This window comes from Netta rufina (assembly GCF_964035555.1).
Source record: "Netta rufina genome assembly, chromosome: 5".
NCBI classification, from domain to species: domain Eukaryota; kingdom Metazoa; phylum Chordata; class Aves; order Anseriformes; family Anatidae; genus Netta; species Netta rufina.
The window spans coordinates 33,451,794-33,470,215 of NC_140128.1; the positions used below are offsets into that span (position 1 = coordinate 33,451,794).

The 18,422-nt window shown below is 55.2% G+C and overlaps 1 protein-coding gene across 3 annotated transcripts in view; it reads left to right on the forward strand.

Moving 5' to 3' along the window:
* The window catches only part of DGKZ (diacylglycerol kinase zeta), a gene marked incomplete at its 5' end in the record, with an annotated part of 41,482 nt that overhangs the window by 16,022 nt on the left and 7,038 nt on the right, over positions 1-18,422 (forward strand). For all 3 annotated transcript variants that reach the window (XM_084287041.1, XM_084287039.1, XM_084287040.1), the window contains 24 exons: positions 4,337-4,445; positions 5,183-5,278; positions 5,902-5,979; positions 6,304-6,360; positions 7,435-7,503; positions 7,934-8,005; positions 8,303-8,419; positions 8,501-8,572; positions 8,939-9,034; positions 9,312-9,394; positions 9,907-9,967; positions 10,364-10,477; positions 10,881-11,021; positions 11,385-11,463; positions 11,747-11,802; positions 12,849-12,911; positions 13,133-13,206; positions 13,298-13,409; positions 13,766-13,965; positions 14,252-14,352; positions 14,488-14,567; positions 15,724-15,793; positions 17,481-17,521; positions 18,016-18,206. In XM_084287041.1, coding sequence (XP_084143167.1) covers positions 4,337-4,445; positions 5,183-5,278; positions 5,902-5,979; positions 6,304-6,360; positions 7,435-7,503; positions 7,934-8,005; positions 8,303-8,419; positions 8,501-8,572; positions 8,939-9,034; positions 9,312-9,394; positions 9,907-9,967; positions 10,364-10,477; positions 10,881-11,021; positions 11,385-11,463; positions 11,747-11,802; positions 12,849-12,911; positions 13,133-13,206; positions 13,298-13,409; positions 13,766-13,965; positions 14,252-14,352; positions 14,488-14,567; positions 15,724-15,793; positions 17,481-17,521; positions 18,016-18,206 — 2,232 coding nt within the window. The remainder of the gene's footprint in view (positions 1-4,336; positions 4,446-5,182; positions 5,279-5,901; positions 5,980-6,303; positions 6,361-7,434; positions 7,504-7,933; positions 8,006-8,302; positions 8,420-8,500; positions 8,573-8,938; positions 9,035-9,311; positions 9,395-9,906; positions 9,968-10,363; positions 10,478-10,880; positions 11,022-11,384; positions 11,464-11,746; positions 11,803-12,848; positions 12,912-13,132; positions 13,207-13,297; positions 13,410-13,765; positions 13,966-14,251; positions 14,353-14,487; positions 14,568-15,723; positions 15,794-17,480; positions 17,522-18,015; positions 18,207-18,422) is intronic.

Sequence of the window (18,422 nt, forward strand, 5' to 3'; positions counted from 1 at the left end):
CGGTCATGCAGCCAGGTGTGTCCTAAGTGGGGGCTTCTTGACACCTTTGGTGCAAGCCACAGCTGGGAGCATGGAGAGGCAGCCTGGCATCGTTCTCGCTTCTGGGCACTGTCAGGAGGATGCCAGACTGTTGGAGGGGCAGAAGGAATGATAACACAGGAAGGACCAAGCAGATCACGGGCTTGGTCAACATAATACCTAGGGGTTTACTTGAGGCTTCTGGAGCAAAGCAGAGTGATGGACCTGAGTATCAAGAAGCTCTCCATGATATAGGCAGAGCCTGTGCCTTGAGGGATATTGCATGTTTAGATGCAAGAGTCTGCATTTTGGGTTTTGTAGCTAGCATCACCACAGGAGGGATGGCTGCTGGGTGATTGAGGTCTCCATATCAGCTGATCCACTACCTCTGTGTCCAGTCAAGGAACAAGAAGTAAGTTCTTTCTCTTCCATTTCTGCTTGACTTCCAGGAGCATTTAGATCCTGCCCCCAAAGTTAGTTCTGTCCTTACAGTATGAGCTTTCTCTGAGTGCCCAGGGGGGTACTACAGTTCCTCCTCCCTCAGCTCCTGAGGGCAGCACACACCCTGGGATATGTCCCTGCTTTAGCAACATCTCTGCCACCAATGCCAGGCAGGAGCGTGGGAGGCTGAGGAGCTCTGAGAGGTCTGGCTAGAAAAAAAACTCCCAAAAACTCCGATTGCAGATCTTGAGCAGGCCAGAGTTGATCTCTCCTTCCTTATTCACAGAAGGAGATTGAAACGATAAAAGCTGCTTGTAAGTGGCGCTGATATCCTAGTGCATGCAGCAGTGTTTCCTTCCCCTCCCACTCTGCAAATGCCAGACTGCCCCCTTACCTAACAGCCCAGTGATGCAGCCTGCAGAGCTGCAACAAGCACTGGCTGCTCTCTGTCCTGTCTCAGCTGCAAGCAGTCTCTTAAGAGAAGGGAGATCACAGAAATGCTGGTAGTGTTAGGCCAGGAGCATCCAAGACTCAGCTCTCCTTAGGCTCCTCTCCGCCCAGCTCACGGTTCCCCAGCTGCTCTGCACACAGCTTTGGTGGTGCACATCAATCCTGGGCACCCCGTGTGCGCACTCCATCTGCACTGCCAGCAGCAGCTCTCGACACCTTCGAAACACCATTTGGACCTCAGACTGGGAGCCAGTTGCAAGCAAAGGGGAGGGATATCTTCACCATCGGATCTGAGCTGCTGCACGGCGCTGGTGTGGGCTGTCAGATGACTGCCCAGCAATAACCTTCACCACTGGTGGCTGAAGCGTGAGTCCATGTGCCACTTTCTGACAGCTCTGAAGATAAAAAGAGCTGTAATCAGCTAGTAACCAAACTTAAATGTCAAGCCAAGGTTGTTCTAGCAAGTTTCCTCATGCGACTGTGGTGCGAAAAGGAAGGAAGCTGTGTTGAGAGATCTTCCTGCCCAAAGCAGCAGCTCAGCAAGCACTGCACCAGCTTCATGTCAGTGGGATATCTGGGGCAGAAGGGAGCATCCCTTCAGCTCGTTTGGGATGGAGTTGGACAATTACATCTCCCCCAGTAGTTTAAACCAGTCAAGAAGAGTTTGCTGCAGTTTGCCATACTCAGGCAGTTCTCTCTGGTGTTGTTTTAACATGTTTCATTTCCTCAGACAATTTTAACACCTGTTGGCGATGATGCAATTTGCTGCACTGTCCCTCAGATGAGGGAGAAACCCACATTGCTCACTGTGATGGAACTGGAGGAATCCTTCCGAGGAGATTGCACTTTGGTTTTGCTTTTGGTTCAGCAGGGCTTTAGCTCCCCTGATGCTGCTCTCTGAACTGCAGATTCCTCTGGAGAGCATCACTGCACTTTTTTCCCTCCTTGTCTGATACTGCTGAGTACAGACATGGCAATGAGATGAGAAACTGAAGAGCAAGCTCCTTTGCATAGCCAGGCTGGACGAGATGGAACCAAGCCTTGCCTTCTGCAAAAATACAAACTCTGCTTTAGACTCCTCTCAAAGAAATAGAGGCATAGTCCAATGTGCCTCTTGCTTGCGGTACAAGCACTGAGCAAAAGCTCCAGAAAATAGCATGTATGTACCATCTTATATATATATATATATACCAGAAAGGGAAGCTTCTGTCTGAAAAAATTTGCCTTTTTGCATGGATCTCAAGGTGTTGGGTTTGGATCATGGTGTTCTGACGGTCTTCAAGCATTGCTGACCTGCAAGCGAGTACCTAAAAGAGCATGACTAGGGAGGAAGAAAGATGTGAGCACAGCAGATGCTAATCCTAGCGCCGTGGTGGTTGACGTGCTCTGCCCTGGTGAAGGGGAGAGGAGCAGCCTTTTCAGCACAGAAGTTGTTGAGAGTTGTGGGGGTGGCAGCTGGTGTGTGCCTGCGTAATCTCGAGTCCCCTGCCTTTGTAGCAACTGACGATCCAGAAGTTTGCTTCTACCAAGCTGCGGGTGCCAGTGTTTTTTGAGTTACCCTCAAATAAATCCTCTCTGTTTAGAGGCTGAAGACAAGCGGTGGCTGGAGAGCTGGAAGAGAAGCACTAGCTCTGGAGGACAGGAGTGCTGGTGCTAGTCAGCCAGCCTCTCCCACTCAGACATTTGCATGCCAAGCTGAGAGCGCTGAAACCACTGCGGCAGCAGCTTCCATCTGTGGCCCCACGGACAGCTGCCACGTCCTGGCAGGCTGTCAGGCTTGGAGGGCCGGGCAGGGAAAGGTCGAGAGACCTGTTAAAGCTCTTTCCAAAGCGAGAGGGAAGCTTTGAGCAGCACAGATAGGATGTTTTTCCTAGCTTTCCTCTGCTCCGGCTCTCTCTGCCAGACTCCGCTACATGTGCCTGCCCCACTTTGACTTGCCTGACCTTTTTCCTTCTTTCGTGCTTAGTTTCCATTTGCCACAAATTCTGCGGGGCTGCTGCTTGTGCCGAGTGCTTATGGCTGGGACACCAAGAGTGCCAGCACCAGGGGAGCAGAAAGCAGGGGGGCAGTGGCCAGGGCTGACCTTGCTGAGAGGTGCCGGGACTGCTGTCCTTCAGGCAGCAGGGCAGGAGCTTGTCCTCAGAGCACTCCAGCAGGTGTTTCTGAGACTCCTTCCCTGTGCTAAGCTGTGAAAATAGATGGAGAGACTGCCGTAAAAAAGAGCTTTGGCTTTGAGCTCGAGGGGAGGGAGAGCCCCGTGGCCCAGCTGCTGGCGGTGGCTTTAGCAGGTGCCAGTCTGAGCCCCGCCACGCATCGCAGCACCCAGCTCCCCGCCGTGTCCCTGCTCCTGCCCCCCGTCCCCGCCATGCCCCGCAGATCCACGGGGAGCCTCGTTAACTCCTGGTTTCTGTGCCAACAGCCACCACCCACCCGCCCGTGATGGAAACCTTTTTTAAGAGGCATTTCGGGAGGAAGGGCTCAGCGGGGCCGCGGCATGCCAGCGTGGTGGCTGTGCCCACCAGCAAAGCCCGCCGCCGCTCCCAGGCCGGGCTGCCCTCCGCCTCCTTGGCCCAGCGCCGCCGCGGCTCCAGCACCGTGCCGCTGCCCCTCTCCTGCCTGCCCCTGCCCCGCCGCAGCAGCCCCCGGCGCCGCTCCAGCACCACGCCGCCCTGCCTCAGCCCCCGCTTCGCCGTGCAGCAGCACCGCGGGGGCCGGCCGCCAGTCATCGATGCCCAACTTCTGGGCCACCCCATGCTGCTGGCCGGCCTCCTCCCTGATGGAGAGGAGGGCGATGGGGCACCCCGTGCTGACACCCCCATCTCCTGGCCTCTGGAGGATGGTGGTGGCCACGCGGCGAGCGGTGAGGCAGAGCGGGGCGGGCGGTGGGCTGAGGAGAGCTGGCTGACCATGCTGCCCCGGCTGCGGCCGCTGCAGGCCGGGCTCCTGTCGAGGGGTCCCCGCTGCCTGCGCCGCGCCTCCTCCCACCTCCTGCCCACCGACAGCGGCTGCGGCCGGGTGCCCCACGGCCTGCCGGGCCGCTACCGCCGCCTGAGCCAGCGCCGCCGCTCCAGTGACGCCCTGCGGCCCGGGCTGCTGTCCCCCGGCCGCGCGTGGCGGCTGGCCCAGCAGTGTGCGGGGGCAGCCGGGGCCGCCTTCCCCGAGTGCTTGGGACCGGAGCCCGCCTGCTGCCCCGACGGCTGGAGCCCCCGGCTGCTGTATGTATGGCGGGGCGCAGGAGGCGATGCAGAGGGAAGGGAGGTTGGGAGGGGTGAGAGGGTGCTCTGCGCCCCCGGGAAGGCTGCTTCAGGCTCCGCCGTGTCTTGGTGGAGCAATCCGGGGTGTTTTGCAAGGGATTTAACATCCCTGAGGGCTTCGGTGTGTGTTCCTTCTCCCCTGAGCTAATAGGCGGCCCTCCCGTGTCTTCCAGGAAAGCTATTGCCAAGTCCAGCCTCCAGCACATGGTAGCCCAGCCAAACCCCACGCTAGCCCTGAGGAGCGAGTCGGAGAGGCAGATCCGCAGCACTGTGGACTGGAGCGTAAGTTGGGTTGCATCTTGCGAGTTGTGTTGTGTTGCACCGGGCACTGCGTGCGGTGGGCTCATGGCCAGGAAGCAGCGGGCTCTTCCCACACTGAGGCTTCCCAGGTGGCTTCGGCTTTGACACATTTATGGCCCCTGCCGTTGCCACCAGCTGGTGCCAGCATCTGTGCTGCTGGCAGCACCCCTCGACGCTGCGAGGAGAGGCCGTGCAGCCACAGGCTGTGCCCTGGGAGGGTGGCACAGATACAGCGCTTCAGCTTTTCTGTTCCTGCTGTGGAGGGCTGCTGGTGGCTGGGGCTGAGGACAGGAGCCTCTGCTCCTTCACAGGCAGAGCCAGGCAGGTTTTAAGCTGCACCTTTGGGTCATAAAGCAGAAACTGTTCACGTGTGGTGAATTTGCCCAGATGGCTCCTCTCGGGGTGGTGGAAGCGGTGCTTCTGTGCAGGACACTTTGCAACTGGGCAGTAGGTCCTTGCTGTGGGATCCGAAAGGGGGGAGAGTCGGTTTCCTGAGGAGCTCTGATTGCTAGTGGGTGGGTGGTGGCAGCAGCTCTGTGAGGTTTCCTTTGTGCGGATGTTAGCCCTGGTTGTGCAGTGCACCTTGTCGCCCTGGATTTAGCTTCCTCTCCCTGCCCCCACACCTCCTTCCAGTTATCTTGTCCCTAGCACAAAGCACTTTAGGGATCGGATGCCCCTCTGGGGGTGCTCTCAGAAATCCGTTGTCTCGTGCCTTTCAGGAGACTGCAGTCTACGGGGAGCACATCTGGTTTGAGACCAACGTCTCTGGGGATTTCTGCTACGTTGGGGAACAGAACTGCATGGCAAAACTGCTGGTAAGTCACCTGGGGTCACCCGCGGCCCTCGCAAGGTCCGCAGATGCAGGCTGTGCTGCCACCCGGCGGAGAGACCACGAAGGCTCTGCCACTGCCTGGTGCTGGGAGAAGAAGCGTGGGGGGCCTGGAGAGCTAGCAAGAGGAAGAGACCATGTGTTCCTCCCACATCTGTGTGCTGGAGTGCCGCATCCCCAGTTTCTGCCAGTGCCGATGTTTGGCTTGCGGTTGCAAACCAGCCAGAAGTGAGATGATGTTCCAGGGAAAGGTTGTTGGGATCCCACATGCTTAGAGGAGGAATCTGAACCCATCTGCTCTGGAAAGACCATTCAATAGTGGGGAAAAATGAGCTCTGGAGACCCAAGCCTGCTGTCTCCTGACCCCGTATAGCAAGACTGGAGCCCAAACATATTGTGGGCACCTCCCTGCTGCGTTGCAGGACCAAGAGCATCAGCTCTACGTACATGTTTAGGTCCCTTCACTTGCTTACTAGGTTGTATGTAACTCCTGCAGGACTTATTCTGTGCTCTGAAAAATATGAAGGCAGCGTGGGATGATTGAGCTTGCTGGCCTCTGAACCCTGCTGCTCACGTGCATGTCTTTCCTCCCTTTTTCTCATCCTCCAGCAAAAACCTCTCTCCAGGCGTAAGTGTGCAGCCTGCAAGATCGTAGTGCATACACCCTGCATAGAACAGCTGGAGAAAGTGAGTAAAGCCTGTTAAGCCCCTCTCTGTGGCTTGCAAAGCTCTAACAGCCTTTGCCCTGTCTCTGGGATAAGGCAGTTCAAGAGGGTTGGGAATTGCTATGCATTGTGGTGAAGAGGGTTTCTGTGAGGAGACAATACCAAAAGGAGCGCTAATGATGTGATTGGGACCCCTGGCCCCATTTTGTTCAGTGAGAGATAAGTTGGGAGTTTCATACACAAGCAGTGAACATCTCCAGAGGCTCTGCTCTAGTAAAATAAATTCCGGTAGGTTTCCTTCAGGTGATGGTTTTACTGATTCCTCCCATGTGTGTTCAATCCACAGATAAATTTCCGCTGCAAACCTTCCTTCAGGGAGTCAGGATCCCGGAACGTACGGGAGGTGAGAGATGTGCCTTGGACTGTGCCCATGTCTGCCTTGTCACCTTTCCAGTTTGGTGACAAAGGGATCAGATGCTGCCAGCGTGCTCCCAGCCCATGCTGGCAGCATGTTGTCCATCAACGCGCTGGCATTGTGCTGCCTCCTAGCTCCGAAGAGGAGGTGCAATAAAGGAATCTCTCTTTGCCAGGCACCAGCACAGACTGGTTGTGTGGAGAGAGGAGATTGCAAGCAGCAAAAGGCAGAGCATCTGCTGGTTTGCATATGCTACAGCTCCTGTACCTGCAAGGGGGGAACCTGCAAACAGTGTTTCCTGAGAGGGTTTTTGCCCCTCCTGTGCTGGTTCCCAAGCAAATAGAGCAGGCAGTGGTTTCCTGAGTCTCCACAGTTTGGAAGGGGGCAGTGTGGGCTCACTTCTTGCTTTCTTACTCAGTCTTGCCGTGCATGACACAGGTACTCCATGTAGCAATGGAAGAACTCCGCAGTGGTGCTGTTGGACCCCTTTATTCCACATCGTGATGTAGTGGGTGCTGCTTCTTTCCTCAAAGAACATGGCTGTTAGGAGCTAGGCAGGCAGCTGCTTGGCTGCAGGCACTCTGATCATCTTGCTGTACACACAAACTGTCTCACAGGGGTTTTTCATACCTTCCACTGTCACTTTTTTCACCTTATCCTGTGGTCATCTAGTCAGAGATATTGAGACAGAGATGTGATTTATTGCCAAAGTAGCATTCCACACTACTGCTTACCTAGTCTTTTGTTTGCTTTCTGTGATCCTGTCTTCTATTTCCCTTGCTTCCTTCCTGTATTTTTTTGTTTGTTTGTTTTTGTGTGTGTGGTTTTGTTTGCTTGTTTGTTTTTGTTTTGTTTAATTCCCTCTTCTCTGAGCATCTTAAGTTGGCCTCAGTTCTTTGGCTTTGCCCAGAGGTTTATTGCTGGTGCATGTGAACAGTGGGCTTGCTGCAATAGCAGAGGTCCTGGCTGGCCTGTATCTATTCCTCATGCCCGTTTCTCCATTATTGCACACACTCGTTCTTTAACTTTTTTTTTTTTTTTTTTTTTCCCTTTTCTCTTTAGCCTATAGTTGTCCGGCATCACTGGGTGCACCGGAGACGGCAGGAAGGGAAATGCCGGCAGTGTGGCAAGGTGAGAGGGCATCTTGTTTTTTTCTCAGCCTGAAGGAAAGCTGAGGTCAGACTAGGAACAATAGCAGGGCTGGGAGGCAGAATTCCTGCATAACATCCCACTATTCCTGCTAGGCAGGAGCAGCCTAGGGCAAAACCAAGGCTCATGCCCTGTTTTGCATAGTGAAATACTACCTAGGTCCCATTTAGAGTTGTTCTCCCCCTGGGCCCAATCAGTCCTAGAGGGACATATTTTATTCCTGACATATTTTATTTGGGTAACAGGGTCACTGGTGCTGTAGTGGTGGTTGGGGCTATCTGACAAGGATCCAGAGGGCTCCAGCTGCAGGCATATTCTCTTTGTTTATGTCTTTCCAAGTGGTGGGAAAGTCCTGCTGGATGGTAGGAAGCTGTCAAAGAATTCCCTAAGCCTCTTAACCTTCCCTCTGCAGGGTTTCCAGCAAAAGTTTGCCTTCCACAGTAAAGAGATTGTAGCCATCAGCTGTTCCTGGTGCAAGCAAGCGGTGAGCAAAGCCCCCAGTGAATGTCTTACTACTCTGCTCTGTATCTAATGACCCCTGTGTTCTCTTGGGACTCCCCTAGCTTATTCTCTGCAGCCTGCCCTTACAGCTCCTCTCAGTGGGGTGGCTGGAAGCTCTTTTGGTAAACTCTCTCCTCAGTGCCTCCCAAGGGAAGCCTTCCCATTACAGAACTCCTATGTCATTTCCTACAGCAATGGCATGGGGGGGCTGGGAGGAGAAAGTGGCTGTCCCCAGCAAATGGAGCAGCTGAGTTTTCTCTCTGTCTCTCTGCTTCTCCAGTATCACAGCAAAGTGTCTTGTTTCATGCTGCAACACATCGAAGAGCCCTGCTCACTGGGGGCTCATGCTGCTGTCGTTGTTCCTCCCACTTGGATTTTGCGGGTCCGACGGCCCCAGGTAAGGCATATCAGCTCCTGGGTTAGTGCCTGACTCCTGCTTGCCCAGCAGCTCCTCACACAGTTTGGGTTTTGTCTCCAGAACCCAATGAAATCCAGTAAGAAGAAGAAGAGGACATCATTCAAGCGGAAATCCAGCAAAAAGGGTGCTGAGGTAAGAGATAAGGGAACGAGACCTTGTGTTGGAAGGGCAGAGGGTCCTGGCAAGGAGCAGGATTGGGAAGCAAGGGCGCTTTGCAGGGTCTGTGCTGAGGATAAGGAGAGTGAGGTGGAGGGAGGGTGCTGGGGCAAGGAGGAGCCTTGGGGGGTGGCTGAAGATCTTAGAGGATGGCACAGAGATGAGAAAGGCCTGGGAGGTGAGTTATGCCTGCTGGCAGGGTAAATCCCAGCTGTAAGGCTTATGGGGTGGTTAGGATGTTTTCTTCCTCCAACTTGTAATCTGTGTGGTGTTAGCACTCAGATGGAGGTGGGAGTTTACATTTCACCAGGTTTGTTGATGAACATATGGCATCTCTTGCAGGAAGGGAGGTGGAAACCCTTTGTCATCAAGCCCATGCCAGCTCCTCTCATGAAACCCTTGCTGGTGTTTGTGAACCCCAAGAGTGGTGGGAATCAGGTATGGCCTTTTCCTACACCTCCCTGAGAAGGCAGCTCTCTGAGGGCATTGCCATTCGGCTGCTGAGAACTCTGCATAGCTTTGATAATGTCCCAGCTGCAGAAGAGGTCAGCAACCTCCATGGTGTCAGTTTGCTGCCTGGTGCTTCCCACCTAACCCAGGCTTTGCCTGAGTCCCCCCGAACACCATTGTCTTGGCCTGTCCCCAAAATCAGATGCCTTCTTTCCTCTGTCCACTGGGAACTGCCTGTTTCCTGAAGCCTTTCTTATCCCCCTAGGGAGCCAAGATCATCCAGTCCTTCATGTGGTATCTCAACCCACGGCAAGTGTTTGACCTCAGCCAGGGTGGACCCAAGGAGGCGTGAGTACTGATGGGGGCAGCACCCTTCCCTTCCCCAGAGCTCATTCTGCAGCTGGCAGAGGCCTGATGCTCCGTAGCTCCCTTGTGCAGAGACATTCAAACAAGTTCAGGATCTGAGAGGCCTCTCTAGGACATGTTCTGGCCAGTCCTGACTTTCCAGTGTTTTCTGCAGGACAGATGGTCCAACCTTAAGGCTAGTGGCTAAGAGATGAGCTGAGAGGTGACATTCCCCAATCTAATTTATGTTGCATCAATGCCACATGAGTGTGGTTTGTTTGCTGCGTTTCAGTTTATCCATATGTACAGCGACTATAAATAGCCCACTCTTCCTCCACAAGAGCCGTTGAAGGCAAAATTACCATGGCTTGCCCACTGCTGAGGTGACAGGGAGACGAGCACAGCTTTGTGAATGCCACGGGGCTCTGTGAGGGCAGGGACCCTGCAGTGACACCTTTCCCTGGCTGCAGTCTCAGTGTCTGCCCTCCCCTCCTGTCCCTCCCTGTTCCCTGCAGGCTGGAGCTGTACCGCAAGGTCCACAACCTGCGGATCCTGGCGTGTGGGGGAGATGGCACGGTGAGTCCCCCTGCCCCCTGGTGCCCTCCATAACCTTGCACTACCCTTTCAGCAGCTCCCCTCACTGTAATCCAGAGCGGGGCAAAATGTGTGCGCTCTCTCTGTGGTGCGACTGGTAGCACCAGATGCTGTGGGTTCCCTCATGCACCTTTCCAGGGTGCACCATTTGCATGGTGTGTCTGCTTTTGTGGTCACTGTGGGGAGCAGTGTCCCCACTGGGGTTTCTGGTATCTGCTGCAGCACCCATTTGGAGCAATAAGGAACACGAAGAGCCTCAGCAGTGGCTAAGGGGACCTGTCTCTTTCTGTGGCCATAGCTAGTGCTCCGTGTCACCTTCACCTACTTGCTGGTCCCTGAAATAACCAACTGTTTCTCCGCGCTCTCTTGCTCGAGCAGGTGGGCTGGATACTCTCCATTCTGGACCAGCTACGCCTCAACCCACCTCCTCCTGTGGCCATCCTGCCCTTGGGGACCGGGAACGACTTGGCCAGGACACTGAACTGGGGTGGGGTAAGTGATGGGCAGAAGAGCTTACTGCTGCCAGACGTGGGCCTGAGTGCTTTGACCCTGATCCTAGACGTGTGGCGGGGATTTGCACCAACTTTCTATAAAAACAAACCAACAAATAAGTGTCATTTGGACAGTAACTGTTCTTCTGACATTTGAGTTACTCTGAATTAGATTATAATATATTAGGGCACTAACAAAAGCAATCATTATTTCATACTTTCAGGAGATTTTTAGAATGAAGATGCATTGTTTTTAAATTGAAAGCCCCTTCTAGTTGTTGTGCATTCAAGTAGAATCTGTCTTTTCCACATTCTTTGCTCTGGGATGCCTGCCCACAGTCCACTGTCTCTGGGACATCTCTGGGAGACAGACATCAGACTCACCAGATCCTGCTCTTTACCAGGGTTACACAGATGAGCCTCTGTCCAAGATCTTGTCACATGTGGAAGATGGAAACATTGTGCAGCTCGATCGCTGGAACCTCCATGTGGAGCCAAACCCTGATGCAAACCCTGAGGAAAAGGATGAGGCAGCCGCTGACAAGGTGGGTCAGCTCCTCTCTGCCTTCGTTCCCTGCTCCGCTGAAGTATCTGCTGCACCCCAGCTGAGCAGGGGCTGGCTGGATGCTGCATGGTCCCCTATGGTCCCTGTTCCTGGGCTCTGCCTGTCCTGTGGCCTGTGCCAATGCTGTGAGGCCACTGAGCTGAGGGCAGCAGAAAAGAGGTGGTCTGTCACCTCATGCTGGTCACCTCTTACGTCCTGGGGGGAAGGCGAGTCCCCACTCAACCTCATGAACACAGTGCATGGCTTTACTATAGCCTCACCTCGTCTTTGCCATGGCCACACATTGGCAGCCCCATCCTGCCAGCAGCAGGGTTTCCAGTCTTATTCTTCCATTCCATTTCAGCTCCCCTTGGATGTCTTCAATAACTACTTTAGCCTTGGCTTTGATGCACGGGTGACACTGGAGTTTCACGAATCCCGAGGTAGGTGGCAGCAGGGTGCGGCAGGGCTGGCGCAGGGCCTGTGATGAGGGGGTGCCACAGAGGTGGCTCCTCAGGAAGGCAGATGAGAGGATTGATAGAGGGACAGAGGTGAAATCAGGGGGCTGAGTGGAGCTGTCGAGAGGGAAGAGGGGTGCCTGCAAGGGAAGAGAGCTGGGGACTGTCCTGGCTGAGGCTGGCTGGAGAGCCGTGTTTGGACAGAGCAGGCAAGGGAAGTATTTCCACGTGCGGGCCAATGACCTGGACTTTGTTCTTCTTTCCCTAGAGGCCAATCCAGAGAAGTTCAACAGCCGGTTTCGGAATAAAATGTTCTATGCTGGGGTGAGTGCATGAGGGTATCTGGGCATGCCCTCGTAGATTTGGCTGGAGCTCAGGTGTGGCCCCAGCTCCTGTTCACGGTCTGAAGCCACAATTCTGAGCTACTGGGGCCTGTATACACACAAACTGAGCCCTGCCCCTGAAGCTGTGGAGAGGTGCTAGAGAAGGGCTGAAGCCCTGGGAGTTGCAGCTCTGCTTGGCTGCAAATGCTTCTGGTGGTACAGCTGACTCTCTGGCCTGTGGTACAGTTGCTCCCTTGATCTCCTGCCACTATTGTTCTTATTCTCAGGCTCGTGGACAGTCAGCCAGGCAGGACCTCCCCAGAGCTGTGGGAAGGCAGGCTGGCCCTCCTGCAGGGGAGCGGGAAGCCTCTCTATGCAGTCCCCACACTACTTTGGTCTTTTTTTTTTTTCCTTTTTTTTAAAACCTTGGGCCAGTTACAGCTCCCTGGCTAATAATGCCTCCTAGAGTTTTTGACTCAGGATCTTGTTTATTTGTCCATCCCTAGGCCCTCAATGTACCTCCCTACCCAGGTGATGGTGACTGGTATTTGAGCAGTACTGAAGGCCAAATGCTGCTCTGCACCATCTCACATCTCTCCTAGTTGTCCCTCGTCCTCGCTGCACAGTTAAACACAAAGGGTACCTTAGGATCTATGCAACAGAGGCCATACAGTCTCTCCTGGTATCTCTAAACGGGGTCACACAATCTCTGTTTTATGCTTGAGACTGAATTTGTCTCTTGTGACTTGAGTGTCTTGGTAGAGGAAACTCCCCTTGCCTGTTCTTCCCTAAAGCCAGGGCTGGGCTAACAGGGGAAAGTGTGAGCATGTTACTGAAGCTGTGAGGTGCCCCAAGGTTTTTGGTAGGTAAAATGTCAAGAGGAACAGATCAGGTTGTTTTGAGAGGGGGAGAGAAGAGGATTTCTGCCAGCAGACAGGGAGGGTCTTTGCTCCTCTCAGCAGCCAAAGTCTGAGGGTGGATGGCAGGCTTCCTGGCTGCCCATTTCAGTGACCGTCTGGGCACTAACTTTGTCTCTTGCCTTGGCAGACGGCTTTCTCCGACTTCCTCACAGGGAGCTCCAAAGACTTAGCGAAGCACGTCAAGTTGGTTGTGAGTGTGCATCAGTGCTCTGGGCCAGGGAGGGGGGCAAAAACTGTACTGGGGGTGAGGAGCGTCCCCTCTAAGCACACTGAGTACCTCTGAGCTCCCTTCCTCTGGCTGGGAGCTCAGTGGCCATGAGGAGCAGAGGGGGAGGCCGTTTCATCCCAGGTGGGTAGGGTGGGACAGAACCCCTCGTTCCAGCAGCCTGAATGCCCCTGTGTTGTCTCCAGTGCGACGGGACAGACCTGACCCCCAAGATCCAGGACCTGAAGCCCCAGTGCTTGGTCTTCCTGAACATCCCCAGGTGAGCAGCCCCTTGCGTGCTGGACTCCTCACTGCCTTCCAACGGATCTGTGAGTCTGAGGGTGCCTGTTCATGCTCATGTCCCCTCACAGGTACTGTGCAGGCACTATGCCCTGGGGCAACCCCGGCGAGCACCACGACTTCGAACCACAGCGCCACGATGACGGCTGCATTGAAGTCATCGGCTTCACCATGACCTCCCTGGTGAGTTGGTGCTGTCGCCGGTGGTAGCTAGCAGCCAGGGGAGTGGGAGGGGAGCTGGAGTTAGATGATCTTTAGGGTCCCTTCCAACCTGAGCCATTCTGTGATTCTATGAGTGACCGGTCCCATCGCCCAGGAGTCAGGGAGCCCCACTGCTCCTCAGCTCTCCTCCCGTGGAGTTGTGGTGCTGGCAAGTGACAGTATCTGAGATTTAGGCAAGGTGCTGTCATGCACTGATCCCTGTGAATCATCTGAAACCCTGAGAACTCAGCTCACTTGCAAAGTCTGGCCGTCAGTGGGTGTTCTCCCCATCCACCTCTCAGTCCGTGCTCTGCTCTCACTCTGGAATTCTTTCCCAGGCTGCTCTGCAGGTGGGTGGCCATGGGGAGCGGCTGTGCCAGTGCCGGCAGGTGGTTCTCACCACGTCCAAGGCCATCCCCATGCAGGTGGACGGGGAGCCCTGCAAGCTGGCAGCTTCCTGCATCCACATCTCGCTGCGCAACCAAGCCAACATGGTGCAGAAGACCAAGCGGCGCAACTCCATGCCTCTGCTCAACGAGTAGGTTCCTCAGATCGGCCTGTCACCTCCTCTCCAAAGCAGAAGGGGTGGATGGGGATGGGGAAGGACTCATCTGTCACTCCCACGAGCATTTCGATCCTCTCAAGGAGGGGCTGGGAAGGTATCAGGCTGCAGATGTGTAGCTAGACCCTGATGCTGGAGAAGCTGCTGGTGGCAAGCTCCCACCCCAGCCTGTGTTATTGCTTATATCAGAGGAGTGGGGTGGATAAGAAGAAAGTGAGCTGTCGCTTTCTGACCCTTCTCTTTTCCTTTCCCCTGCATGCAGCCAGCAGCCAGTACCTGAGCGGCTGCGAATCCGGGTGAGCCGAATCAGCATGCGCGACTATGAGGCACTGCACTACGACAAGGAGAAGCTCAAGGAAGCCTGTGAGTGACCAGCTGAGTACCCAGGGGTGGGAACTGCACTCCCCAAGTCCAGCAGTGCCCACAGCTGAGCTGTGTGAGGTGCTGGGGATCAGGCACAATCTGCTCCCTGAGTTGCGTTTGTGTCCTGTTGTGCAGCCGTGCCGCTGGGGATCATCGTGGTTCCAGGAGACAGTGACCTGGAGTTGTGCCGGACCCAAATCGAGAGGCTGCAGGAGGTGAGGCTCTGCATGGGAAGTGGTTGCAGATGGATGCTGAGAATGGAGGGGCTGGGAGAAGGGATTTCTAGGCCTCTTTGATCTGCACACACCAGCACACATGCTCACAGTTTGCTTTTACCATGTGATGGAGGCAAGATCCCAAGCTGGTTGGCATATTTCTCCCTGCTCTCTAGCAACTTATTTCTCAGCATTGCTCTTCTGACCTTGTTCTCCCGGACAGAGTGTCAGTGGCCCAGAAAAATTCCGGGCCAGTGGAAGAGGCCAGTACACATCCTACAGGGACCTGTCACCTCCCGGCTGTTTGCGGGGAGACCTTTCCTCTCTCCATGTACTTGTTATACTGTGTGTTCCTTCAGCCTTCTGCAGGCTCTGTCTCCTTGCACAACTCTGCCTCTCCCTGGGTACCTGGATTAGGGTTGCTCCCCCCTCCAAATCTTTTCAGCTGCAAGTACTAACCTTAATGCTCCTGCCGCTGTGCTAGTGCATGCCCCCAACCTGCACACAGGCCGCATAAACCTTGCTCTTGGTGAGCAGTGCCTTCTGAGCCCACAGCGGGGCTTCTGGTGTTGTACTGCACAATCCATTTTTCTCCCAGAAGATCTACAGGACAACCTTCCAACCTGAGCCACTCTGTGTTTTACCCCTTCTCTCTCCTTGAGCAAATCCTGTGCTCTAGCCCCGGAGCAAGGCAGGGACCTTGGCCTGGCAGGATGTAAAGCTTCTTGCCACATCTGCAGTGTGGTGACAGAGCCAACCCCTGGGGGACCAAAGAAGGGACGGGGGGCTGCCCAAACAGGCACTGTAACAGCACACCTTGCCTTTCTGCAGGATTTCCCCCCACAGCCCTCTGCTTTGCAGCGCCTGCTCTTTCAGGTGTGTATGGTTTCGCTCTGTCCCCCAGGCCCATCTTTCATGTACACCATGCTGGTCTTGTGGGCTCATCTTGTGGCATTTCTCCAGTGAGATGGCGTGTGTCAGCTCTGGTTTGTCCCATGCTGTTTCTCATCACTGTGTGCTGTGACTGTGTTCAAAGTTCCCCTTTCTGTCCAGGTCCCTGCAGCCCTCCAGTCTGCAGGGACCTCCCAAGGCAGGAGGGACACACTGGGGAGAGAACAGGGAGGCCAAGAGACATAACTCCTCTTTTTTTATGCAGGAAGGAGATGGAGCCAAACCGAAGACACTGTCATCCCAGAAGCTGTCACCAAAGTGGTGTTTCCTGGACTGTGAGTATCTTCTTCCCCTGGGAGCACTGTGCATGAATCAGGGGGGTGATGGGAGAGGCCTTTAGTGGCAAGCCAAAGAGAGCCATGTGGGACCTGGGACTCACGGATGCTAGGGTCTTTGCAGCCAGGTTCAGTAGTTTTTGGCCCCTGGCTGTGCCTCTGGCTGCTTGCCACAAGTGAAGCAATGTGCCTGCGAGGCGAGGAGCATCTGCTGGTCTCCAGTCCCCAGAGCTGAAGGTGGCTCTGCAGTGCACGCCTGGTCTTTACAGGACTGGAGGGGCTGCTCTCCTGTGTCGTGCAGGCAGGGGGCCCCCATGCTCCAGCACGCTGGGAGCAAGACATCACCTTTTTTATCCTGGAGGTATGGGGACGAGTCTCCCTGCTTGTCTTCAGCTGCTTCTCCCTCCCATCCTGGAAAGAGCTTTCTCATTCCTCTTTGTCTTTACTGACCTGGAGGCCAGAGCTCTCCCTGTGCACCTGGAAGCTGGCCGAGAGAAGTGACTACCAGCGATATTTCATCTCCCTGACTCGCAAAAGGAGTTTCTAGCTCCCAGTAGCAGGGCGTAGGGCAGAGCAGAGCTGCTCTCCTCCTGTGTTGTCAGAGGGCAGCGCACAGGAGCTTAGCCCCTGCGTGCAGGAGGGCTGCAGGGGGCCAGGAGGAAAGCCAAGAGCAAAAGCCAACCCCATCCCTAGAGCTGACAGCTCACAGAGATACTGCTGTGTTTCCTCTGAGATTCCAGCTCTCAGGCACATGTGTTGGGCCTCTTTATTGTGGAAGGGGACACCACGCACAGCCACGAGTTACAGCATGGGCTCGGGAAGCCTCCTGCTAGGCAGAAAGGATGTAGCTTCTGCCTTGGTGCCTTCAGCCCTGCTGGGATGGCTGCTCCCAGGTGTCGCTACCAGGACTGCTTTCCCTCCTCCAGCCAGTCTCCCAGCAGCAGGTTCTGAGCTCAGGAAAATGTGTCAGGAAAGAGGCCAGGGCCTCATTCAAGACAGCGCAGGCTCATTAAAGCGGCTGAATTACAGCAGCTTCATGGCTGTAAATCTCCAACCAGGACAGGATAAACGGGGTTCTTTCACTCCTCTAATCTGCTCCGGCCTGTCCCCACTCCTTCTGCAGAGAGAATTCCCCGGGTCCCCAAGGGTCTCACCAGAGCAACCTCACCTGGGCAGCCACCAGCAGCCTGGTGTTCTTCCAGCCCTCAGTGCCACAATTTCCCTGTGCTCTGCAACAAGATGTATCATGTTAATCAGAGTGTTTCCTCACCTTGTCCAAGCAGATTCTGATACAAGCACAGCCTTGAGCCTTGTCTTTTCTCTCAGCATTGCAGCTGCAATGCTGAAACACCTCAAAATCCCCAGAAAAGCCGTGGTGCCAGCTAGGTATGGTTGTGCCTCCCCTCTGCCTCCTGATGTTGCCAGGAATCATTGAGGAGAGGACACTGAGCAAAGGCACATTGCGTGGTGCATGGAGATCTGTCGGGCTGCCTCTCAGGTGGAGAGAACAGCAGGTCCCAAAGGGCAGGGGGCTGCTCCTGGCTGGGGGGTGCTGTTGGCTTTGCTGCACCCTCAGTGCAGGTCACGGAGTGGCTGAACAGTTCACCAACACCCCATGGTGGGGAGCAGCCACGCCGCTCGTTCCCCACCCAGAGTCACCCCATCTGTCCCTGTCCCTGTCTTGCAGCAACCACGGCGGATCGGTTCTACAGGATAGACCGCGCGCAGGTGAGCGTGGGGAAAAACAACCCTAAACTGAGGTGGGGGAAGCCCAGGGGATGGAGACCACCGAAAGCAGCCCAGACTGCTTGAGGCTAGGGGGTTGGAAATGGAGGGGGGATGTTTAATGCCTCAGCCCAGAGCAGGTAGCAGGGTGGGAGCCACCCCCCAGAGGCTGTGTCTCACTGGTGCACGAGTTTGTCTTGGCATCACCTGTGCACTGTGCAGGCAGCTGGCAGGGGAGAGGTTGTTATAACCCAGCCAAGTGGGGATTAGTGTCCAGGCATCATCAGGGGCGTGCTTTGGGCCAGGACAGGAGTCCTGTGAGGGTCTGAGAACCCTGAACGGGGGCAGAGGCTTCCCAGGCGGAGCACCCAGGACTCTGAGCCATCATCACTGCCGAGTGTGTGGGTGGGACACAAGGCACGGGGCATGAGCAGATGGGAGATGGAGCTGCACAGACGTAGGTCTTGCTTCTAAAGGGGCTGACTTGTGTGTTCCAGGAGCACCTCAACTACGTGACAGAGATCTCTCAGGATGAGCTCTATGTGCTGGACCCGGAGCTGGTGATCACCCAGACTGTGGGCACCTCTCCTGCCATGCCTGACCTCGTGGACTCATCTGCTGCACCTACTGGGCACCATTTTGCATTCCCCTCCTCTTCCTCCTCTCCACCCTGCTCTCCTGCCCCCATGTGAGTCTGGAGTGGGGGGAAATAGGGTGCTGGGCCTCGGGAAGGATGGGCAGCAATGGGGGAGTCATGGCTGGCTTCACAGCTTTGATCCCTGGGCTGGGTTGCAGAGGCTGCTCTCAGGAAGTGAGCAAGAATTCCCTGCTCAGTTAGACCCAGGGCTGGGATGCTGCCCTGCCATTCCTGCTCCCTGCTGGCTCGGCTGAGGGCAGTGGAGCA